Source organism: Notechis scutatus, chromosome 15 (assembly GCF_049901735.1).
Source record: "Notechis scutatus isolate UNSWTSFEM ecotype Mainland chromosome 15, rNotScu1.2, whole genome shotgun sequence".
Lineage (NCBI taxonomy): Eukaryota > Metazoa > Chordata > Lepidosauria > Squamata > Elapidae > Notechis > Notechis scutatus.
Genome location: NC_142023.1, coordinates 728,901 through 753,731, shown reverse-complemented (window position 1 = coordinate 753,731; position 24,831 = coordinate 728,901). Strand labels below are relative to the sequence as shown.

The window sequence follows — 24,831 nt, the reverse complement described above, 5'->3', positions numbered from 1 at the left end:
GAGAAGGACACTTGGGGGGGAGGGAGCAGCGTTTCTGCCCAACTTGCCCTGATGCTCCCTGGAGCAGCTGCTGAGTCAGAGCCTCCGGAGGGGACACCCCCACAACCGCAAGGGGTTCCCCTTTTGGCCCAGCCTGGCGCCACTTTGCTTCCTTCCTCCCCCCCACCAGGCGCCAGCAGCCTTCCTCTCCCACTCGTGCCACGTGCCCAGGGCGAGGACCCAGTGGGGGCCCCTAGCAGCCATCCATCCCACCAGCATGGCCCATGGCAAGGAACCAGGGCCCGGTGGCCCTCCAGTCCCCTGCTGCCCACCACACGGCTCCAAACAGCCAGAAGTTGGGCGTCCAACTCGATTTGAGTGCACACCCAGGGACACCCAGAGGCCCAGAGGCCCAAGCCAGGCTCTGGGTGAGCCTCCACTGCCAGCTGCTCTTCGCCCCTGGTGAGGAAGGGGTAAAACCACCACCACCACCCCGGTAACCCTCTGCTCTTCCAGAAGGGGACCCAAGCAACAATGGGGAGACCCTTCCTGGGCTGTGGGGATCTTCCACTTGGGAGCCCTGGCTCACTCCAAGCCAACCGAAGGGCCTCCGGAGCAGCCAGGGAAAGTCCTAGGACAGTGTTGGTGAAACCTTTCTGTACAAGTGCCGAAACGGGAGAGCACATGTGTGCACGCACATGCACATCAGCGTCCAGTTTCTAGCAAGCATGCACACGCGAAGACCAGCTGCGCCAGAAACTGGAAGACCAGGTGGCCAGTGCGCATGCAGGAAACCGGAAGATCACCTTCCTGGCACATGCATGCGCACCAGGTGGCTGCTCTTCCGGCGCTTCCACACATGTTAAGACCAGATGGCCGGTTCGCCAGAACCGGAAGAGCAACGGGAGACGGCTGGCATGTCCGGAGAGATGGCTCTGCGTGCCACTTCTGGCACGTGTGGCATAGATTCGCCATCCCAGCTAGGAGGCTGCACTGCAATAGACCTTGCACAGAGACCCCCCACCCGCCTCTCCAGCAGGCCTTTCCCTCTCAGGGTGAGCCGGATGCGAGGTGCTCACACGTGGGGTGTGGGGGGCAGGCAGCCCACCCTCTAGGGAAGTTGGGGAGGGGACTGGAAGCCAGAAGGCCCAGAGTTACGGCTGGCTGAGACGATCTCCCTAGAATAGACGTATTTGGGGTCTCTGGTTTGGTCTCTTCAGGTGCCAGCAGCTCCTGAAGGTTCCCCTCCGATGGGCCCTTTCTGACTTGGCCTCCAGCTGACCCTCCTGAGGAAAAAAGCCCCCTCCAGAAAGAAGCCCCTCGTCCCAGCAGGGCACCGAGGAGAGGCCGTTGCCCACACAGGACGGGTCTCCAGCCAGAAGGGAGGAAGCAAAGAAGGCCCACAGGGAAAGGTGCCCCCACCCCCACCCCCAGGCCCATGGATGCAGGCCTCAGGGGAACCAACGCTGGAAGGAGCCACAGCACGCGGAGGCCCAATATCTAGATGCAGCCCTAACATGCAGGACGACTGTGGATTGGTTTGGGCACTAAAAGCCACGGACGGGACCCTGAGCCCCACAGGCTGGCATCTCCAAGGCCGGTGCCAGTCAGTCTGGCTGTGCATGACTGGTATCTGAACCCTCTGGGCACCATCCGGTGTCCCTGAGCCTTCTCAGCGGGAATTATCTGGAACCTGCTTCTGGTTTACGTGTTTGTTTGTTTAAGCGTATCGGCTGCCCGACTCCAGGAGACAATTGGCAGAACATGTGCAGTTGCATGTGGCACCATTTCCTTTACTCGCTGCAAAGTTCTTTAGAAAGGAGAGGAAGCCTCTTTCTGGCCAGTAATTGGGGGGTGGGGGGGTGGGGGAATGGCAGCAAGAGGGCAGGGAGGGAGCAGTGAAGGAGCCAATGAAGGGAGCCCCCCAGGGCTGGTCCAACCCACCTGCTCCAAGCTTGAGCTTCCAACCCAAACAGGGCAAGAGGCGGAGCAGTGGTGCCCTGGGAGTGAGTGGGCAAAGGAAGGGGCCGGGGGGGGGGTTTGCTGGCTTGTCAATCAGCACAAATTCCCCAGTTTTGCAAGCCGGAGATTGAAGGAGCTTTATGTTGCTGTTGTTGTTAGATAAATAAGCACTGCCGTCCTCCGACCTCCCACCTAAGCTGTGAGAGAGACGGCCCTGGCCGCCACATCCAGGGGGCTGTTTCTAAGAACAATGCACCGTGTATTGAAAGCTGATTTTGGGCAGGTCTGAGCAGTGGCGCTGCTTAGATAGGCTGGGAACGGAGCCAGCAGCCTCCGAGGAAAGCAGTCCAGGAGAGAAGAGAATCCGCTCGCTTAGCAGAACTGGGACCTTATTCTGCAGGATGATACCCGTTGCAAAGGGAAACGATAACGGACAGAGATGTGCACTTGACAGGGGTCTCCAACCTTGGTCACTTTAATCCTGGCGGACTTCAACTCCCAGAATTCCCCATTTTGAGTAGTTTGGAGAACCGGCCAATCCCACCTCTGACTGGAGATTTCGCAGCCTCCTTCCCCTGCCACGCCCACCAAGCCATGCCCACAGAACTGGCAGTAAAACCATTGGCATCCCACCCCTGGGGGACACCCCTGATGGGCAACGCTCCCCCTTCTGACCTCACAGACTCAAGCTGAACTGGAGCCCCTGGGGAGGGGTGACTTTCTGCCCTCCCCCCCAAATCTGACCCCGGGGAGCAGCTCCTGCCTCCCGTTCAGTTTCTCCTCTGGGAAAGGGAAGGAAAAGTCCATGACAAACCAAGAGCCAATCGCTGGGCTTCTCTGGCCCCCAGCCATTGGCTGAACTCCTGTGATGTCACAGCAGGCTCAGAAGCCCCCCAGGCCAGGCACATCCTCCCAATCACACAACAGCACTCCATTAAACGTCTCCCCTCCCCCACCCCAGGGCACTTTTTCAGGGGGCTTAAGGACATGCCCCCCCTTTCTCCTTCTTGTGCCACAGTAGCCTTTAAGGGCGGACCAAGGTGGAGGGTGGATTGAATGCAGCAACCCCCAAAGTCACTCCTGCCCCCACTGCCACGCAGGCCACCTGGGAAAGCCTTCTGTGCATGCTCAGAAGCCCCGGCCCTTCAGAGCCTGTAGGGGCTTCTCCCTCCGAGAGAAGGGAGGGAGAGGGGCACTCAGCCTGCAGGCAGCCACTCCCTTGTGCCCCCCTGGCCTCAACCCTTGCCAGCCCTCTGGGGATCTGGCTGAGGCCCAGGGCCTTGGCAGCAGCCGGAAGCTGTCCAGGCGGCTGCGCAACGTTTGGGGGCAGCTGAGCCGTGTCCTCCCGGCCTCCCCGCTGGGTCACCCCCTCCCCTGCCTGGATGGGCAAAGGGAGCCCACTCCAGCACCAGGAACAGGTGGCACCTGGCTCGGCTCTCCCTCTTTCTATGCAGCCTCTGCAGGGCGGGGCTTCTGCCCTGGAAGACTCACCCCCCAGGTCTGCCTAGCCAGCAGGGCCTGCTCCATCCCAGGGGAGGAAAGCCCCCTCCCCACCTTCCAGGGTAGCCCACACCCCTTGAGCCCCTCCCTTGCTCAGGGGAGGACGAGGGGCCCAATCCTGCACCAGCCGCTTCAAAGGGGGGAGGGGGAGGCCAAGGGGCTTAGCCTGGGCGTTGGGCACCATTCATCGTCTTTCAACGAGAGCACATTTTCTCTGAAGAGGGACACACACACACACACACACACCCCTGCAGCAAAGCCCCCAGACAAGGCGGTCTCCTCTGCAGTGGGGTACAGAGGCAGAGAGAGAGTGGGGGTGCCAGATGGGTCTGGCTATAACCCCCCCCACACACACACACACACAATGCTCCCTGTGGCACTTAGGGGGGAAAGCAGCCCCAGGAAGGGCCCCCAGCCCTCCGATGGGCAGCAATGGGGCCTGTTTCTCCTTATTCCCTGCATGTTTTCCCAAGAATCTCCCTGTTACGTGCCCTGCAGTTCTTAATATTGAATACCTTCCTCAGGAAATCTACACCCAAAAGACAGAAAGCGGCTCCCTTGCCCACCCCAACCGAGGCACGGAGGTGCAGGAGAGGAATGAGGTGGCAGGTGGAGCCTGGAGCGAAAGTGGGGTGCTCAGCCCCTCCCCCCCCCACAGCCGCCAGAACAGCCCCCTCAGGATTAAAGAGGAGCTAACTAAATGGTGTCTGAGGTAAAGGGGTGGTACATCAAGTGGGGAAACCTTTTGAATTGTTTGCATTGGGATGGAAGTTTTCAAATGATGATTTAAGAATACGCCATGAAATTGCAAACCTGACAGATAAAAGCATGAAGTTTAATGAATAATGAAGATATAAGAATTATTCAAAGTTAAAAGAATTAGGTCAAGAAATGAATAGAAAATATATATAATAAGTTCGAGAAAAGTATTTGAGACAGAAAATATGCAACGTAATGATAGGATATGAAATTAAATGTGAAAGGTGAATATGTAACTAAGGTCATGTTTGTATGAAAATGTGGAAACCTGGAATCGTGCTGTTCACCAAAAAAGGTGTCTTTGAAATGTGAAAAAATAAAAAACTTTTTACAAAAAGGAAAAAAAAAAGAACAGCCCCTCGGAAGAGCTCCCTCCAAATCCCCCCTCGCCCCCCCACCTCAGCCAGAGGGCCGGAGACTCACCTGCGGGCTGCCAGCTCCGTATCCGAGGCCGGGGGTGGAGGGTCCAGACATGGGGTGAGGCCCCATCGGGGAGCTGATGACGGAGAAGGGTGGCCCCATGCCGTTGATGGGCGAGTGGAGCTGGCTGGGCGACCCCAAGGAGCCTCCGAGGCTGGGCCCCATGGAGGGGTGGAGGGCAGGTGTGCCCATATGGCTTCCCCGGCCGGTGGGAGAACTTAAGGAGGTCGAATTCACTTGGGCGGAAAAATCTGTCAAGCAAAGAAAGGAAGCGAGTTGAGAGAGGGGGCCGTTTCCAAGGCTGCCCCCTTCCGACCCCAAAGGAAGGAAGGAAGAGTCCATGACCTGTCAGCAGAGAGGCCAGCTTTTAGAATCGGGGAGACGCTCAGGGCAGCAACGGAGGCCTCAACTGGCTCCCTAATCCACACTGTCACCAGAACAGAGGTGGGATTCAGTCGGTTCGGATCGGTTCTGGAGAACCAGGAGCGGAAATTTTGGGTAGTTCGGAGAACCGGCCCATCCCGCCTCTGACTGGCCCTGCCAACCCCCTCTATTCTCTGCCTCCCATTGAGTCCCAGCTGATCGGCTGGGTCTTCTTTGGTTGCCCTGCCCAGGAGAACGGAGCTGGAAAGCAGGTTAGTGGGGTTAGAAGGGGGATTTTGCAGGATCCTTCCCCTGCCACGCCCACCAAGCCACGCCCACAGAAGTGGTAGTAAAAACATTTAAATCCCACCCCTGCACGAGAAGCTCTTTCACTACAAGGCAGAGAAACCCTCCGGAGTTTTGTGTCTGTCGTGTGGCTGGAGTGCACATTTTCCCTGGGAATTTCCACACTTGAGAGAATTGGAAAACATCTCCTAAGTTTCAAGCTTTGACCAGCATGGCTCAAAATGCCAGGTTGCTCAGGACTCTCACTGGGCTGGTGTCTCTCTCCCCGGGAACCCCCTCCCCAATTTCATTTTGAGAGATGCCCAACGCAGGTGAAGTTTCGGCAGCGTTTCCTGTCCCTCGGCCGACCTGGGAAGCCTGAAAATGCCCCCCTGGGCATGGAGTGACCTCCAAAACAGACTCCCAGCCGCCTCTATTCAGAGCCCCCAGGCCTCCCTCAGATTCAGGTTAGCCCAGGTTGGGTAGGGAGGGGGCCGATTCCCAAGGCCAGCCCCACCCGTCTCCACCCCGCCCAAATTTCTGGGTGCCTTTCAGGGGTTCAAGACATCCAGCCTTAACAGGATGCCCCATCACCCCAACAAACACCCACGGAGAAGGACAGAAGCCTGGGCCTCTGGGGCTTGGAGGGAGAGTCCCCAGGGAGCTGGTTTGGGTTGGCGGTCAGGCTCGGCTGAAGGACCGTGTGGGGCGGGGTGGCCTGTTGATGCCCTCACGCAGACACACAGTGCTGGGGCCTGGGATTTTGCCCGCTGAAGATGGTTCTGTGCCGATGGGCCTCCAGTCCTGCAGGCACTGGGGTGTAGGGGTGGGGGTAGGTGGGGCTGGGGGCGGGTGGGTGGGTGGGTGGGTGAGGCAAGCAGTGACACTCCCCCACCAACCCACCCACCATCGACGCCCACAGGTCAGTCCTGCTGCAGGAGCCTCAGTGAGATGTGGGGGGGGGGGAATGGCTAAAATTGGGGGCATCGGAAGAGCACCTCCCCTCCTAGCAATGGGGGTGGGGGAAGTTGGGGGAACAGTGTGGCCACAATCCGTTGGGTCACCTCGGACCTGCTGCCAGAACCTCCCTCGGCAGCTGCAGAGCAGGAGATTGAATGGCCTATTTTAGAGCAGGGGGGAAGTCGCTTTAACGCAGACCCCGAGGCACATCAAAAATTCAGTGTTTTAAATGCACGAAGGGCAGCAACCCAGCAGATCCGTCCTTGTTTGGGAACTGCCTTACTTTCCGCAGCCAACCTTGTGCTGTGCCGTGGGTGATACTACCAAATGCAACGCTGCCATGCTGCCTTTCCAAAAGCAACCGCGCCTTGCAAAAATCTAAGATCCTATCAAACCACCCCCCTGCAAACATTTCCCTAAACACCCTTGGCTTTTAGGAAAAGGGGAGGGGGGGTTCAGTCCAAACCAGGGTCCCCCGTGTCCTGCACCCCGCCCCCATCCTCCCGGGCTGCTCAGGGGAGCCTTCAACGGCACCCAGAGCAGGGCTGCTCCTTGGGAGGCTGCTTGTCACGTCAGCTGCAGCTCCACAGATGGGACCGTCAGGGCGGGATTCTCGTCCCACCACAGCACAGACCCGGATCACCCCACTTACTTAATCAGGTGGTAGGAGGAGGGAGGGGAGGAAAAGTTGTGAAATGCACCAGCCCTGCCAATGCCCTGCTGACTGGACAGCCTGCCTTGCCCTCCTGCCCACCAGGCACATTTAAGGAGGACAAACCCGCTGAGGGGAGGGCAGGGGGGGGAGGGTGACCAACCGCTACCCAGTCAGTCCTCAGAGAAAACAAGGTCAGGTTGCAAAGCAACTGAGAATGCCAACCTCCCTGCCAGACCTGGCACTTGGAGGAAGCTTCTTGACTGACCGGCTGCCTGTCCACCCTACTAGCCCTGCTGCCTGCCTGGCCAGTGGGAAGGGGTGCTGATCAAGGCAGCCTTGCCATCCTCCCCTGGGCAAGGGCAGCACCGTGGCGTGCCAGGGGGCTGCCCAATCCAGCATTAAGAGCAGAAACGGGCTGGGTTAAGCAGGGTTAACCCTGAACCCACAACTCTATGGGTCTGGCTGCTGCTGCTGCTGCTTGCAGCTGGCCCGTCTGGGCTCCCATCCCAGCCCCCAGGTGCTGCCACCCTCCAGACCAGGGGTCTCCAACCTTGGCCCCTTTCAGCCCTGGCTGGAGAATTCTGGGAGTTGAAGTGGCCAAGGTTGGAGACCCCTGCTCCAGAGCCCCAGCCCTGGCAGGCTACCCCATTCATGCCAAGGTCTCCTGCTTCTTCCAGTGAAAAACCCCCTTCGAAGGCCAGGCCTTCCTCATGCTCGGAGTGTATTCGTTGTGCCTGCCTATTTCCAAGTTGAGGAACTGCGGTGGGAACCCTTCTCCAAGAGCATCCCTCCTCTTTTTGAAAAGCGTAAACGTTTTTTTCCAGCTGCTTCTCTAATTTTAGTAAAGGAAAGTTTAGCAAAATTTTGAAAAACCTACTAATTGGTATGAGCAGGTCAGCTCCAGGTGCTTTATGGAAATGAGCTGAAATGAGGAGCAATTTGCATCTCTCGTGTTCTGCCCTTGTTAATTTTGCATTTGTGTTCTAGAGCCACGTTCTTGTTTTAATGTTTCTTTGGCATTTTTACAGTTTATGGTTTATTTTTCTGTGTACCACCCAGAGAATTACTTTAAAAATAGCCATTTCTATTATAAGTAAGTGGCATTGGGAGACTTCCAGGGGTTTACCGAGAAGAAGGCTGAGCAACGGGGAAAAGCCCCACTACCATTCAGCACTCTAATCTTTTTTCAAAGCCAACTGGGAAGACCTTGGCTGAACTGCCAGCTGTTTGCATCTGCTTGGAACTGTGGAAAGCTGTTGAGGCCAGCCTCCTGCTCAAGGGAAGTCACCACACTATAAAAAAGATGTGGAGACTCTAGAAAGAGTGCAGAGAAGAGCAACCAGGATGTTGAGAGGACTGGAGGCTAAACATACGAAGAACGGTTGCAGGAACTGGGCCTGGCTAGTCTAGGGAAGAAAAGGACCAGGGGAGACAGGAGAGCAGCCTTCCAATATTTGAGGGGCTGCCACAGAGAGGAGGAGGGGATCAAGTTATTTTCCAAGGCACCTATAGGCCAGACAAGGAATAATGGAATGGAAACTGGTCAAGGAGAGATTCAACCTGGAAATAAGGAGGAATTTCCTGACAGGGAGAGCAATCAACCCATGGAACAGGAGTTGCCTTCGGAAGTTGTGGGAGCTTCATCCCTGGAGGCTTCCAAGAAGAGATTGGACTGCTCTCTGTCGGAAATGGTGTAGGGTCTCCTGCTTGGGTGGGGGGTTGGCTGGCTGAGGAACTCTGGGAGTTGAAGTCCACAAGTCTTAAAGTAGCCAAGATTGGAGACCCCTGCACTAAAGGAAGGGCTGCAAGTCTGAGACATCGGGTTGAGGGGAGCTGGCACAAGGCCAAGAAATGCCCCCTTTAAAAACTCTTTCCTCTTTAGGCCCAAATTCCCACCCTGGAGGGGAGGAATATTCTCTCTCGTGTAGAGGTCCCTGCACTGCATTGTCGCTGCCACGGACTGAGTTGTAGCCTCTGCTTGTTTATTTTTGTGGCTTAGTGTGCAAAGTGGGAGAACATCCAAACTCCTTAAAGGCTCTTAAGCATCCCAGGGAAACCCAACCATGGGGGTGTTTCTCATGCATCAGCTGGGCCTAAAATAAATCATAAGGCTTATGACTCTTGGCTTCTGTGGAAGGGATCCCTGCTTGCCTGTTGCCTCTGGCTGAGGAACTCTGGGAGTTGAAGTCCACAAGTCTTAAAGTGGCCAAGGTTGGAGACCCCTGACTTAGATGACCCTTCTGGTCTCTTCCAACTCTATCATTCATGGCCGGGTGGGGAATTCTGGGGGTTGAAGTCCACAAGTCTTAAAGTGGCCAAGGTTGGAGACCCCTGCTTTAGTGGCTGTTCAAAGTTACAAATGTCCTCATGCAACCATCACAGAATGCCCCCCAACATGATCAAAATGTGGACATTTGGCCCCCAGCATGTACGGATGACAGTTGGGGGGTGTTCCAGGCACCCTTGATTGCCGCTTGTGACTCCCCAGCCAGCTTCCGACAAGCAAAGCCAGTGAACAAACTGCACGATTCACTTAACAATTGAGGGGAACAACCGTGGCAAAAAAGAGTCATAACATTGGTCGTGACTCACTCAAGAGCCACCATGCTTTGCGATGGAAAACCCGGTTCCAGTTTGATCCTATGTCAAGCAGTCAAAGACTCATCAACACCAGCTAGCAAAGCTCAGCCATCCAACGAAAGGTGGACGTCTCCCCGACACGTGTGTTCATCCCATGTGAACACCAGACAGACATGTTGATCGGGGCCAGGAGTTCAGTTGGCTAATGAGGAACAGAAGACCAAACGGGACACCATGCCAACTGTGGGCTTTCTAGGCGCTGCCCGCTCTATCCAGGCGCCCCTTGTTAGCAAACCGGGGGTCCCGAGCCTTGATGCTCCAACCACCCTGGACGAGGAGGCAGTGTCCACCTCTGGCAAAGCCTCAAAGTGAGGGGGCTTGCATCCTCAGGGGCTGGGACCCCCAAGGTGCGTCCCGCTGCCCATCATGGGGGGAGAAATGGAGCAGCTTCATTTTTGTTTCTCAAGGGTACAAATTCGTTTGCATCCAGATCTGGCCTGCATGGTTACTCTTCTCAACAGCAGCCTACATTTGCCGTAACTTTATTTCAATTTACGAAATTCTCAAGCTGGAAGGGCCCTTGAGGCCATCCAGTCCAACCTCTTTTCGGTGCAGGGCTCCAAACTGAAGCATCTCCAACAGAGGAACCTCTGCTCAGGGTCCCTGGCCTCATTTTCCCCGCCATGCGACACTATTTTCTAATGTTCGACAGAGTTTACCTTCCTGTGGCCAAATCCTTCTTCCGGTTTCTGCACCTCGCAGCCAGAAAAGCAGATCCTGATCGTAACCACTCGGTCTGTGAGGTTCCTTCGGCCTCTCTCGAGGGCCCTGCAGTCCCTGGGTGACCCTTGCCCAGCCCCCCTCCACAGGCTCCCCAGGAGCTGCCACTCCCTCTCAGAGCCCCTTTGTCTGGAGGGGCACCCAGGCCAGCTTCTCTCTCTCTCTGGAAAAGGCAGAGTCTGAAGCCCGATCTTGGCTGGCTGGAACTTTCTCAGCGGGGTCTTTAGAACCAAGCAGGAAGCCCCCGCGAGAAGAAGGAGCTCTGGAGAGCAACAAGCTGGAATGCGTCACAATTCGGGTTTCCTGTCTCACATGAGCCACCCAAATATGCTGATCCCCAAATAGGCATAATTTCCCCCCCCCTTGGGGGCGAAAGCTAATGACGAAATAAAGGAAGATAAAATTAAGATATGCCAAGAAATTCAGTTCTGACTCTTTGCAGCTCTTCCTCAAAGTTAACTTTGCAGAAATATCAGCCGTGGCAACCAATAAGGAGAAACGCTGAGCCTCAAATCCCAGTGCTGTTCACAGGGTGACACCCCAGAAATGGCCTGAGACTCCCCTTCCTCCCAGGAAGGCAAGGCTTGCTCCGGACTGACCCTCCAGGAGGGGCCCAGGAGGCAGGTTGCAGCCTCCGAAACAGCACCAGAGTGGAAAGGGCCTAATGGCTGAACTTCGACCCGAGAGGAAACCGGGAAGGGCTGGGCGGGCTGGGAATAAAGTCCAGGGTCTGTTTGCTGAGGCTGGAAAGGGGCAGGAGAGAGCGAGCCTTTCTGGGGGGGCTTTGAGAAGTTGGTGGGAGAGCGAGGACCTTCCTGAAGAGATGCCAGCCCCCCCGCCCCCAAGAGGGCCCTGCACTCTCCCCCTTCAGCCCTGTCCTTCTTCTGTGCAGCCCCAGATAGTTGGAGCAGCTCTTTTTCTTTCTTTTCTCTCCTTTGTCCTTTTGCTAGCAATGCTTGGGACATAGAAGCCCCTCCCCCCCCCCCAAAGGTTAAGGGGAGCCCTTAAGCCCAGCTCAGCTGAGTGCTTCTTCTCAAGCAAGATAGGGCCCTGTCTAACAAAATGAAATTCAAGGTAGAGAAAAGTGAAGTCCTACATTTAGGCAAGAAAAACCAAAAGTACCCATATAGACTGGGTGAAACCAGGCTCAATAGCAGTAACTCTGAGAGGGATCTTGGAGTCTTAGTGGACAACCAGATAAATAGGAGCCAGCCGTGTGCAGCAGCAGCAGCCAAAAAAGCCAATGCAATCCTAAACTGCATCAACAGAGGGATACAATCAAGATCAAGGGAGGTACTAATACCACTCCATAAAGCCTGAGTAAGGCCACACCTAGAGTACTGCATGCAGTTTTGGTCACCACACTATAAGAAAAGATGCTGAGACTCTGGAAAGAGGGCAGAGAAGAGCAACTAGAATGATGAGGGGACTGGAGGCTAAAACCTACGATGAACGGTTGCAGGAACTGGGCCTGGCTGGTCTAGGGAAGAGAAGGACCAGGGGAGACAGGAGAGCAGATTTCCCATATCACCAGGACACAGACTGAGCCCAGCCTTCATCTGCTCCTCTTGCAGCCCCCCCTTCTGAATCCCCCTTCCTGCAAAACTCCACCCCATCACACAAAAAACCTGCTAACCTGAAGCATGGGAGGAAAATCTTGTATTTCCAGAAATTCTTTGCAAGCGGGGCCAGGGTGGGACCAAAGGGTAGAAACTCGCCCCTTTTTATCCCACCCACTCAAGCTGCTCCAGTCTTAACGCCTGCAGTCGCAAGCAACCAATCAGGAACATTTCACCACGGATTCCTTGGAGGGATCCCAACAAGCTGCTTGATCCGAGCTTCCCGTTTAGAGTATTGAGGGAGCCATCAACGAAACCACCTCAATCACCGAGCGGATCCTGGATCACAGATCGGTCCTACCTCTTGAGATCCTAGAGAGAGCACATAAAGGCATGGGGGGGGCTGGAGGTGGGCAGGGACATCTTGCACAGGGCCAGGTGCTTCAGGCAGACCGAGAAGGAAGGATGAGAAGCTGAAGTTTAGAAGACCAGCAATGGGACAAGCAGTAAAAGCTGCTCCCCACACCCCACCTTGAAAATGGAGGGATACAATCAAGATCAAGGGAGGTAATACCACTCTATAAACAAGGGGTCTTCAAACTTGCCAGCTTTAAGACTTGTGGACTTCAACTCCCAGAATTCCTCCTCCAGTCATGTTAGCTCAGGTTTCAATTCTAGGAATTGAAGTCCACAAGTCTTAAACTTGCCAAGTTTGAAGACCCTTGCATAAAGCCTTGCAAGGCCACACCTAAAATACTGCATGCAGTTTTGGTCACCACACTATAAAAAAAGAAGTTGAGACTCTAGAAAAAGTGCAGAGAAGAGCAGCCAGGATGATGAGGGGACTGGAGACTAAAACGCACGATGAACGGTTTCAGGAACCAGGCCTGGCTAGTCTGGTGAAGAGAAGGACCAGGGGAGACAGGAGAGCAGCCTTCCAGTAGTTGTGGGGCTGCCAGAGAGAGGAGGGGGCCAGACAAGGAACAAGGGATGGAAACTGATCAAGGAGAGATTCAACCTGGAAACAGTGAAGTCCTGCTTGGGCGGAGGGTTGAACTAGATGACCCACAAGGTCCCTTCCACCTCTGTTAATCTGTATCTAACAGAACCAACGGCTTCATCTCCAACTTCTGAGACACACACAAGCCACTTGGCAGGCAGAAACAGGCACCCGAGCCAGGTCAGTGGTTACCCTTCCAATCCATCAGCCGTGGAGAGCCGCCCAGAGGCCTGGATCAGAGCCCCGTCAGAAAGGTGCATTTCAAGAGCTGACTGGGTGCCCGAAGTTCCTGAAAAGCTTAATCTACTTAGTCCTATTCTTGAAGGACGCAAGATACCGAAGACACCTGACATTTTTGGCCTCTTCATTTCTTGCACTCATGATCTACTCTACGTGAAGATGACCGAAACCCCTTCGCCATCACCAGAGAAACCTGGCACCTTCTTTGTTACCGGGGAGTTCCCACTAGAACGGGGGTATCAAACCCGATTTCATTGAGGGCCACATCAGGGTTTCACCTTGGAGGGCCAGAGTGTGTGGCCACAGTGGGCGTGGCCAGCTTGATGTCATTCGTGTCAGGGGGGCACCTGTGGTAGCCAAGGGTCAAGGCAGGACTTCCCTGAGACCCTCCCTCACTCTCATTATAATCTCTGTGATGATCAGTGGTGTGGCACAAAGGCAACACAGCCACGTAAGTAAGAAAAGTCCCTTTAATACCTCCAACTTTGCCCCCAATGTCCAATTACCTTCGGCTGGAGAAAAAACTCTCCCAAGAACAGTCTTTAAGTGGAGGAAATTCAGTCCGAAAACAAAGTACATATAAACCATAAATAAAAATCCACACAAACCACGCTGCAGTAATTACCTGGACAGGGCAGGAGAAGGAATTGCAGACTTCAAAGGCCAACAAAACACACAGAGTTGGGAAGACGCCAGGAACCCAGATAAACCTCGACAAAACAAGATAACTCACCATTTGCTTCCAACAAGTTGCTGTGCGCAACTTCCCTTCCCTGTGTTCCCAGCTGCAGCTAATGAAGGGAATCAGGGCCCTTTCCTCCCCCATAAGCCAAGCTACTCACGTTGCTCACTTCTCCGTTCCTCCCTGTGTGCCCTAGGATGAAGAGGGGGTGGGCCTGGGTCTTCCTCCGAATTCCCTCTCCCTTGCTCTACCTCTCCCCTGCTCTGCCCAGTCAGACTTTGCCTTTCCCCAGTTTCTTCCACAGCCAATGGAGCCACACTCCCATTCCCTGTCAGCTGCTCGGCCTCCCTCCCCCTTGGAATCAGATTCCGACAGAGCCATGACAATCTCCTTCCTTGCTTCCTTTTCTTCTTTTTCCTTCCCTCTTCCATCCCCTCTTTCCTTCCTTTCCCTTCCTTGCTCTCTTCCCATCTTCCCGTCTTTTTTTTTCTTTGTCTTTCCCCTTTCCCTTTCTCCTTTCCCGTCCCTCCTTGCATTCTCAAATGCACAAGGGGAAACATTTCTCCTTTTGTTTTGTTTTCATTTTAGTTTGATTTGATAGCCTTCTGCCAGTGAAAACAGAGCCCGTGGCAGAGGCACCAATCCTTTGCTGTTTCCACGCTGGCCCCACGGGCCAGTTTTAAGCACCCCACGGGCCAGATCTGGCTTGTGAGCCTTGAGTTTGACACCCCTGCACTAGAACTGTATCCCAGGTGGGGACCAATCTGACCATACAAATAATGTATTTCTCCTCGGACTCTACCCCAACTGCGCCACGTGAGAAAAAGGATGTCTTGTTTTCTTCCCAGCTGTTTGGACATTCCCCCCCCCGCCCTTCCATTTTTTTTGCAAGGAAGCCAGCTGGGAACGGGTTGGACCGGTCACTTCTGACCCCAAAGAATGTTCCGTTTCCATCCCCCTCACTTCCCCTCTGGGCTCCCAGCCTAATGAGGAAGGGGCACGTCCTCTAATCAGGGCAGCGAGGTTGGTGGTCTCGGGCAATGACCAGGCAGCGAGCAGAAACGGAGCAGATTCCCTGACCTGGATTTTCCTCCCGTGGGAACCGGCAGGCCAACGTCCGCTCTCTGCCAGCTGCCGAAATTCTTGCCACACTTAAGTCACGCGCTTTGCCTTTGCTCCAGAGCCCGGCAGCCTTTCCCAGCCAGGAGGCTTTCGGTCTGGGAAAAGACCAGGGCAGGCAGAGCCACGGTGGCCAGAGCGAAGCGCCCTTCATCCCAGGACCAGGAATGCCAGCACTCAGATGGACAGCATGGACCAGGAGAAAGTTAAGGAGGCAGCAGGAGAATTCCCACAAGGCCTCGCTCTCAAATAGGGCAGTAAGGCTCCCTAGTGCGATGTGGGGGAGGCAGCCTGCCACTTTGGGGAAGGGGCTGCCTGCCTCTCTCTCCCCAATTTGAAAATGGTCAGCTCCTTTTCCAAATAGCAATAGCCCTTATACTGCTTCCCAGTGCCTTTCCAGCCCTCTCTAAGCAATTTACAGAGTCAGCTTCTTGCCCCAAACAATCTGAGTCCTCGTTTTACCCACCTCAGAAAGATGGGAGGCTGAATCAACCTTGAGCTGGTGAGATTCGAACTGCCAAACTGCTTGCAGGCAGTAGCAGAAGTAGCCTGCAGTCCTGCATTCTAACCACTGTGCATCATGGAAGGAAGGAAGGAAGGAAGGAAGGAAGGAAGGAAGGAAGGAAGGAAGGAAGGAAGGAAGGAAGGAAGGAAGGAAGGAAGGAAGGGAGGGAGGAATAGCAATAGCCCTTAGACTTATATACCGCTTCACAGTGCTTTACAGCCCTCTCTGAGCAGTTTACAGAGTCAACATCTTGCCCCCAACAACCTGGGTCCTCATTTTATCCACCTCAAAGGGATAGAAAGGCCAACTCAACCTTGAGCCAGAAAGAGCGAACTGCTGGCTGTGGGCAGACTTAGTCTGCAATGCTGCATTCTAATCACTGTACACGAAGGAAGGGAGGGAGGGAGGGACTTAGACATATACCGCTTCACAGTGTTTTCCAGCCCTCTCTAAGAGATTTACAGAGTCAGCCTCTTGCCCCCAATAATCTGGGTCCTCATTTTACCCACCTCGGAAGGAAGGACGGAAGGCTGAGTCAACCTTGAACTGGTGAGATTTGAACTGCCAAATTGCAGGCAACTGGCAGGCAGCAGAAGGACTGCACTCTAACCACTACACATCAAGGGAGGGAGGGAGGCAAGGAAGGGGGAAGGAAGGAAGGAAAGGAAGGAAGCCTTACATTTATAAACTCCTTCACAATGCTTTCCAGCCCCCTCTAAGCAGTTTACAGAGCAATTTACATTGCTCCCAATAATCTGGGTCCTCATTTTACCCACCTCAGAAGGACGGAAGGCTGAGTCCATCTGGAGCCTGGTGAGATTTGAACTGCCAAAATGCCGGCAGTTGACAGTCAGCAGAAGCAGCCTGCAGTCCTGCACTCTGACCACTTGCCAATCCAGGTGAGAAGAAATTCTCCCAGGAGAGTTGTGCCCCCCCCTTCCAAACTCTGCCCCTGACCTGCAGGAAGCAAGTCCCAAATCCCCATGACGTCCGGGTGAGGAGGATGTGGTCACACGAGGTTTGGTCTCGAGGAGGGGGGGGCATCCCTGTTTTACTCCTTGAATGTACACACAGTCAACTCCACACATGCTTGTTACGGCCTACAATGAAAGCGGAATCGCCCGGAGGTGGCTTGGCAACAAAAAAAACCTTGTCACAAGTTCTACAATGCTCAGTATCTACACAGTGACGTTAGACACCCCCCGGGCGGAGCACAGCAAGCAAGTGGCATTCTGACATAAATAAATCATGACGCCCGTCACTCCCTCCCTTTCGCAGTCAGGGCACACTTTGCTAATATGAAGGATATTCATTGGGGGAGGGCGGAGTTCTTTCCCTGGCCAGGGGCAGGTTGGGCAAGGGGAACAGACCCCAAGTTTTCTGGGTGGGTGGGTCCTCAACGTCCCCACCCCCGGGAAGGGGGGGCTGCAGCCTCAGGAAAAACACGGAGCCCGGAAGATCAAGGCCACAGGCATCAGGCCTGCTCAGACGCCAGAGCCCCCAGGGTTCAAATCCCCCCAGTCCAGAAGAGGAGAGGCAGGGGTGCATTTCAGGCAGGGGCAAGGGGCAGCGCCAGGCAGAAACGGCTGCCCAGTCCTCTGCCTGGGAGGGGGACACACTCGCCCCTCGGCCAGCCAGGTGGGAAACATCTGCCCTGCATGGATCAGAGGCTCTGGATTGGCATAAAAGAACTAATACAATGAAATACATTGAATACATAAATGAATAGAAAACTATAATGGAATATAAAGATGATGAATGTTAAAATGAAATAAGATGGTAAAAAAAATAGCTAACATGATTATTATTCCTTTTACTGGATGTAAAAGGAAGATATTTGAATATAAGGATTGGTATGCAGATAAGATACCGAAATATTGAAAATCAAATAATGAGAATTTTGGAAATAACAAATTTAGGTAGGAATATTAGAAATACATAAGTTTATTAAAAGTAAGTATATTAAGTATTATTTTAATTGTATTAAAATGTAAAACACACAGGTGCCATATTGTTCACGTATTGATATGTATGTAAAAATAAAAATAAAAAAAACTTTTTATTAAAAGAAAAAAAAAGATCAGGGGTCTCCAAACTTGGCAACTTTAAGCCTGGAGGACTTCAACTCCCAGAATTCCCCAAGCTTAAACTTGCCAAGATAGGAGACCCTGCTTTAGACTGTGGCTCACGGCTTTGCTTTACTGCTTTGTGCATCAGCCACAAACCTCCAGTTGGCAAAAAGAAAATGAACACAAAATACGAACATTACAGTGATTCACTTAAAAGATGCCACCTCTAGCGGAAATGGCAGCCACTAATTACAGCTGATTTTGCAAAGGCATCAGCCCAAAAGCCAACCCCTCCCTCCAGCCTGGCAGAAGTTCTGGTGCCCGCCGGCCTGGCCTGCCTCCGACAGCGGCCAGAGAGAGGGCAGAACCGGAAACCTGGACAGCTCAGGAGCAGCCGGTCGAGCTGCACATGGGAGATTCACTCAGCCTTCAGCTCATGCCTGGAAACCACTGGCTGTGGTCCAAGGGGGCTTCCAGCTGCTGGGGGGGGCTCCTGGGCCGTCCTGCTTTGGGGAGGGGGCACAGCCGGAAGCCAGCAGGAGGAAGTTGTTTTGCTGCCCTCGGCCCAAGTGGCTGCTGCTTTCCTTCTTTCTTCCAGCACTGGCCCACCTCTTCCTTGGCCGAAAGGGACAGCTCGCCACGGCCAACTTGCTGTTGGACAATTCAACAATTCCATTTAATTATTTAAAGCAATTTTTAAAAATGCCAATTTGTATCACTCCTATTTCATTTTGTCCCTTCTGTGGCATCCTTTCTTTAATGATTCTATTCCGCCCTTTCCTGGTGTAACTCTTGTCCCAGCCCAGGGGTCTCCAACCTTGGCAACTGTAAGCCTGGAGGACTTCAAGTCCCAGCTGTGCTGGCTGGGGAATGCTGGGAGTTGAAGTCCACCCGGCCTAAAGTTGCCAAGGTTGGAGACCCCTCCCTCTCTGCACACTAATGGGACGCATCCTTTGAACACAGCAATTCTGGGAGGATCTTTCAGAGCACTGAGGGTTCTTGGCTTCGCACACCTAGAAACATGCAAACAGGTTGTCAAGAATTTGGGGATTCAGAAATTTAGGGAGTTTCTCTGAACGGCCCTTGGGAGAACTTTGCTCTGACTGCATCCCGGCTAGTCTAGGGAAGAGAAGGACCAGGGGAGGCAGGAGAGCCGTCTTCCAATATTTGAGGGGCTGCCCCAGAGAGAAAGGGGGTGAAGCTGTTTTCCAAAGCCCCCGAAGGCTGACAAGGAATAATGGATGGAAACTGAACAAGGAGAGATTCAACCTGGGAAATAAGGAGGAATTTGACAGGGAGAACAACCCATGGAACAGAAGTTGCCTTCGGAAGTTGTGGGAGCTTCATCACTGGAGGCTTTCAAGAGGAGACTGGACTGTCATTGGTCAGAAATGGTGTAGGGTCTCCTGCTTGGGCAGGGGGGTTGGGCTAGATGACCTAGAAGGTCCCTTCCAACTCTGATTATCTGTTATCTGTTATCCCCTTCTGTCACTTATGGTTTTACAGCCATTTGCAAGGGGGCAAACGTGTCAAGCAGAGGTGGGGGAGGAAGTGCCAAGGCCAGCCTGTCCCCCACACAGGGATGCCTCCCCCCAGCAAGCCAAAACGCCTCTTGCCAATCCCTCCCACCCCTTCGCAGCACTCCTCAACGTATTCTTATCATCCCCGTCACCACCACGATTGTCCCAAAAGTTAGGCCTGAGCTGTGCTCCCCTCCCAATGACCCCTCCATGCCCTCAACGACTGGGGCAGAGTTCGGGGACAGAGCCCTGAGCCACCCCCTCCCGGCCTCTTCTGCAAGACCCAGAACCAGAAAGGCAGGAGGCTCTTGCCCCCTTCCTGGGACCCCTCCCACCCCAGAAGGCTCAGCTTCTCAGAGGGTGGGTATTTTCAGCAAGGGGGGGGCAGGGGGAGGGTGCTTTCTTTGCACCGCTGCCTCCCGGTGCCATTCCCCCTCCCGCAGCCCAAAGGAGCTTTCTCTGAGCGTGCAAGACCCCCACAACAGAGCACCAGCCTTGAAGACACCAAGCGGGCTGGGTGGATGGGCAGGTGGGCGGAGGCGGCCTGAAGAGGGGGCTGTGGGAAACCAGGAAAAGGGAGAGAAAGAGGCTGCCCTGGCAAGGGACGACAACCTCTATCCGGTCCCCCAGCCCTGCCCTGTGTCCAGCCAGGAGTGACTGAAGGTTCTCTGGCACTCCAGGCTGCATCTGGAGGCTCCCCCGTGCTAAAAACCCAGGACCGCCTTCTTCTCTGTCCCCCCTTCGGTCTCAGCCGAGGGTCTCCCCATGAGCCCCCTCCCCACCCCCCCCCGTGTGGGAAGTCTTTCAGCTGCCCTGGGTGAAAAAGACCCCGAGAGCAAAGCGAAAGGGGAAAGGCAGCTCTACGCTGGCTCCCTCGCTGCTTTCATCCGCTCTGGCTCAAAACCAGGGACTCCAATGGCAAGAAACTCCACCAAGAAGAGAAAGTCCCACTCCTGATTTCATTTCAGTGCTGGGGAGAGAGCGAAGTTTGCCTGCGTTCGGCCACTTCCCTTTCCCTTTCCGGCCAGCGGCATTTCTCCTTTCAGCCCCTTTCGGGAGATAAGAGGATGTGGGCAGCCAAGCACTGTGCCTGGTGCGGTTGTGTATGTGTGTGTGTGTGTGTGCATTTATTTGCCTGTGGGAACATCCTCCCTTCCTCTCAAAATAACCTAAACAGGAACCCTGCCCTGTATGGCTTCGCTAAGGCTTCCTCGTGCCTCTTCCCAAGAGGGAGGCAGTTGATGCACCCCCAGCCCCCATTCCCCCCCACCATAGGGCAGGCTGAGCTATTCCGCCAGTTGCCAGAAAAGGGGGGGGGAAGGCTCCCACTTTGCTCCACTGCATCTCCTGCAAAGGCCACACAGGTGGAGTTTGGTCATGAAGAACGCCGTCCAGGCGCAAGTCCAACGGTCTTCCCAAGTGCTGCAATCCAGGCACCCGAAAGCCCCCCCCCACCCCGCCATTCCCTTCAAACCTCCCCACCCCCACGGGCTGTGAAGGTGTGGGGAGAAACGGTCTGGCTTTGCTGGAAGGCGCAGGGGTGGAAGCATGCTGGGGAATGCAGTTGTGACCACCCTGGGCCGCATCCCTGGGTAAGGGATGTGAGGAATCTTCGGAAGGTGGGACATCCTGCACATCAACCCAGTGCTGGCTCAAACCTCAAACTTTGCCGCTTGGCAAAGGCTGCCCATGTCCTCCACACGATCCCTCATGTGCATACTTGGCTGGGGAAGCGGGGTGTGGGAGCTAATTTGCATTTGAATGAAATCTGTGACTTTGGGCAGCCCCACTGCTGCGGTTTCAGCCAGAACTGGGTCGATGTGCCAGGATGTGCCACAATCCGGCTCAGTCCTCAGGTTCTGCCCTCCGTTGGAGAGAGCCAAGCACGCAGGGTTGGGCCTTGGGGTGTCATTCCCATCTGATGCTGGAAGCTTCCAAGAAGCTGTAAGGCGCACACACACACACAAACACACACAGTCCTTGCCCACTAACAAGTGCAGGTATTCCTCGACTAGCAACAACAACCGAGTCCCAAATTTATGTTAAGCGAGACACTTAAGTGAGCTTTGCCCCGTTTTACGACCTTCCCACAGTTGTTAAGCAATGGTTAAGTTAGTGACATGGTTGTTAAGAGAATGAGGTTTCCACTGTTTGTCAGAAAGTTACCAAAGATCACTACAACCGTCATAAATATGGGTCAGTTGTCAAGTATCTGAATTTTGATCGTGTAACCATGAGAAAGCTGCAAGGGGTCATAAGTGTGAAAAGGGGTCGTAAGTCACTTTTTTCAGTACTTTTTTCAGTTTCAGATGTAACTTTGAACAGTCACTCAACAAACTGTTGTACTACCTGTATCCCAGGTAAGTCTACCCTAGAGGAAGAAATCCGTTTCCCACTGGAAGTCAGAAATGCAGCTGGACAGGTGATCAGGGGAAGGGAGGAAGGGGCTCCTGTTTAAGAAGGTTGGTGTGGATGGCCTCAAGGGATCCTTCCAGCTCAAAGGCTTTAGTTATCCTCAGCAAGTTTTTAGTGGATCTTTAGGGGCAGGAAAGGGGCCGGGGAATCTTTGCTGGGAGGCTGAGCTGCTTGAGCCCCCTTCTGGGAGTCCATGGCCCAAACCCCCTGAATTTGGAATTGATCCGTTTGATCCGGAATAAAACTAAACATTTTTGTAAAAACAGCGGGAGGCCCTGGACGCACTTTTTGTTGAAAACGAGGTGAAGGAAAATAAGTTGGTGACTTTTAGATTTATAGATTAAAAAGGGGGTTGAATCTGGCACGGAGGGCAACTGTGTCATGTCAGAGCGATCTCCTGGGTTTGCTTGCAACTGCTGCAATGAAGAACGGAAGTCACTCCTTTCCTATCTCTGTGGTCTTTCTGTCTTCCTTTTCTGTTCGGCTTTTTTTAAAAAAAAAACAACTTCTTCCTTATTGTTTCTTTATGTACGTTTCCATGTTTGTTTTTATTCTTGTAAAAACCTTCAATAAAAATTACATGGGAGAGAGAGAGAGAGAGAATGCAGGCACACATACAACTCGGGGCCCTTCCTTTGTCCCCCTTCCCCCCAGCAGAGCCCCCTCCTCACATGTCCCCCCCTCCTCCAAGGGCAGAGAGACTATGAGGCAGTTCTCCAAACATCGCCTAGAAATTCCTCTGCACCAAAATGCCTCTTCTCTCTTGGGAGGTGGGGAATCTGTAAAATCACACACACACACACACACACAGAGAGAGAGAGAGAGAAATGGGGGAGAGAGAGAGAAAGGAGAAAGGAGAGAGAAAGGAGAGAGAAAAAGGAGAGAAAGGGGAGAGAGAAAGGGGGAGAGGGAAAGGAGAGAAAGAAAGGAGAGAGAAAGGGGGAGAGAGAAAGGAGGAGAGAGAAAGGAGGAGAGAGAAAGGAGAAAGGGGGGAGAGAAAGGAGAGAGGGGGGAGAGAGAAAAGAGAGAAAGGAAAGGGGGAGAGAAAAGAGAGAGAGAGAAAAAGAGAGAGAAAGAGAGAGAAAAAAAAGAGAGAGAGAGATCAGTGCCTGCTTAGGGATCCCTCCTTGGGTGCCTGGAAGCTCTTACCTCAGAAGGGGAGGCCAGCTTTTGCCACTGACGATTCACTTTACAGAAAGCGCCTCCCTTTCTTCACAGGGCACTCCCCCCCCCCTCCACTTCACACACACACACACACAAACACAAACACACACACACCCCACACACACTTATCCCTGCGGCACCACCGAAGGAGTTGGTGACCAGACTTGTTCTGGGATGTTTTCCCCCCTTCTTTCTTTCTTTCCTTCCTTCCCCAAAGATCCTGGCAAGCTTTGACAAGGACGCCTCCCACGGAATTGTGCAAGCGGCTGCCCTTGCGCCACCCCACGTCCCACGGGCACAGCGGGAGGGGTGGGAGAGGGCCCACAAGTGGGGGGCCCAACCCAGGAGAACCGTTCCCCCCCTTCCAGGCGGGGCAGAGGGGGGAGGAAGGCTGGTTCTGAGCTCACACGCAGGCGCTGCGCCCGGCCAGCCCAGAGAGCGTCCAAAGGGCTTCCTGGCCATCTCGGCCTTTGCTCTGCTGGCAGTTCTCTCCCTTAGGAGCATTTGCAAGGCGGGCCCAGGATGCCGACCCTGCCAGCCCCCGGTCCCTTTTCCGGTCCCTTATAAATGAAGGTATCGATCGGAACTCGCAACTGTGGCACCTTGCTTAACGAAGACAAAAGGCCTCGGGAAGGTGCAGGGGCTGCCCCGAGACTGGGGCTCCTGGAAGAAGGAGGAGGTTGGACCCACACATCCCATGGGCTGCCCTTGTGAGGACAGGAAAGGACGGGCAACACCTTAAGTCTGTCGACCTGCTCAGTCCTCCAAGTCCTGGTTGTCCCAAAGGTGCTTTTTCAGGAGGCAACTGGACTTCCCGTTTTTTTTTCTTTTGAAGACATTTCACTTCTCATCCCAGAAGCTTCTTCAGCTCTGACAGGATGGTGGGCAATGGAAGGGTTTATATTCCTTGGAGATAGTTGGTCATTTGCATCCTTTTAGAGGGTCATTGAGGCCACTTGGAGGTTTAACTGTGTCCTCTCAGGGTCACCTAAGTGGTGCAAATGGGTCCTGTAGTCTGCCATTTTTCTCTGGAAATCTGTTCCAACTCCCACCCCATTCCAAGGGTGTCCATCCCAAACTGTACAGCTAAACGCCTGTAGAGTTTGTATCTTGTCAGAGCTGAAGAAGCTTCTGGGATGAGAAAGGAAATGTCTTCAAAAGAAAAAACAAGGAAGTCCAGTTGCCTCCTGGGAAAAAAAAAAAAAAGCACCTTTGGGCAACACCATATGACGAATTCGTCCAAGGTGGGGCTGCAATCGTGGGAGCAAAGGAGGCATTTGGATGCAACCCCCAATCAACCTGTGGTGAAAAAAAACAGGATGTGCAGAGAGACAGGCAGGGCTGGTCATCCCAACTGCCCCGACTGGAGGAGAGCCTGCCTGGCTGCCCCTTCTCTGGAGCAGCTCCAAGGAAGGAGTGGAACCGCTTTTTCCCCCCGGCAAATGAAGCCTTAGGCCGCTTTGCCCTCAGGCTCAGCCAACCATCAACCTCCCTGCTCTAATCTTGCTCCAAGTCCCACTGCCAACCCAGCTACATTATCACTGTCCTGCCTGCATCTATGTTATTTTCTTACAGTATTATTCTGTTCCTTCCAGCCCATTTCCCTAATTTGCCAACAAGCACAGCCACCACAAAGTTTCTTCTGTAAGGAGCGTTGTGCAAGAGGCAGAAAAGGTGAGCCCTCGATATCTGCCTCCTTCTGGCACCCTCTGATGAAGAGAGCTGCACCCTTGAGTCCCATGCATCACCCCTGCCAATTTGGGGCAGGAAAGAGAAGGAAGGAAGGATCTTTGCTTGGTCGCTATGATGTAAAAAAGATGCCGAGAGTGCAGAGAAGAGCAACCAAGAGGATTAGGGGACTGGAGGCTCAAACATACGAAGAATGGTTGCAGGAACGGGGCCTGGCTAGTTTAATGAAAAGGAGGACTGGGGGGACATGATAGCAGTGTCCCGATATCTCAAAGGTTGCCACAAAGAAGAGTTGGGGGTCGAGCTATTCTCCAAGCACCTGAAGGCAGGACAAGAAGCAAGGGATGAAAACTGAACAAGGAAAGAGTCAACCTGGAAATAAGGAGAAATTTCCTGACAGTTACAACAGTTAACCAGTGGAACAGCTTCCCTCCAGAAGTTGTAAATGTTCCAACACTGGAAGTTTTCAAGAAGAGATTGGATAACCAGTTGTCGGAAATGGCGTAGGGTTTCCTGCCTAAGCAGGGGGTTGGACTAGAAGACCTCCAAGGTCCCTTCCAACTCTGTTATTCTTCAATATGGAATGTCTTTGAAGCCTCCCGTTGTCCAGGCTGATTCCTGTTTTC

At 53.8% G+C, this 24,831-nt stretch overlaps 1 protein-coding gene across 2 annotated transcripts in view; it reads right to left on the bottom strand.

Moving 5' to 3' along the window:
- Positions 1–24,831, bottom strand: part of RXRA (retinoid X receptor alpha) — a 66,910-nt gene that overhangs the window by 1,898 nt on the left and 40,181 nt on the right. Inside the window, exons 2-3 of one of the 2 annotated variants that reach the window (XM_087943854.1) lie at positions 4,624–4,871; positions 2,432–2,436 (exon numbers count right to left, since the gene is read on the bottom strand). In XM_087943854.1, the coding sequence (XP_087799980.1) occupies positions 2,432–2,436; positions 4,624–4,871 (253 nt within the window). The remainder of the gene's footprint in view (positions 1–2,431; positions 2,437–4,623; positions 4,872–24,831) is intronic. The other variant, XM_087943853.1, reaches the window with a different exon arrangement.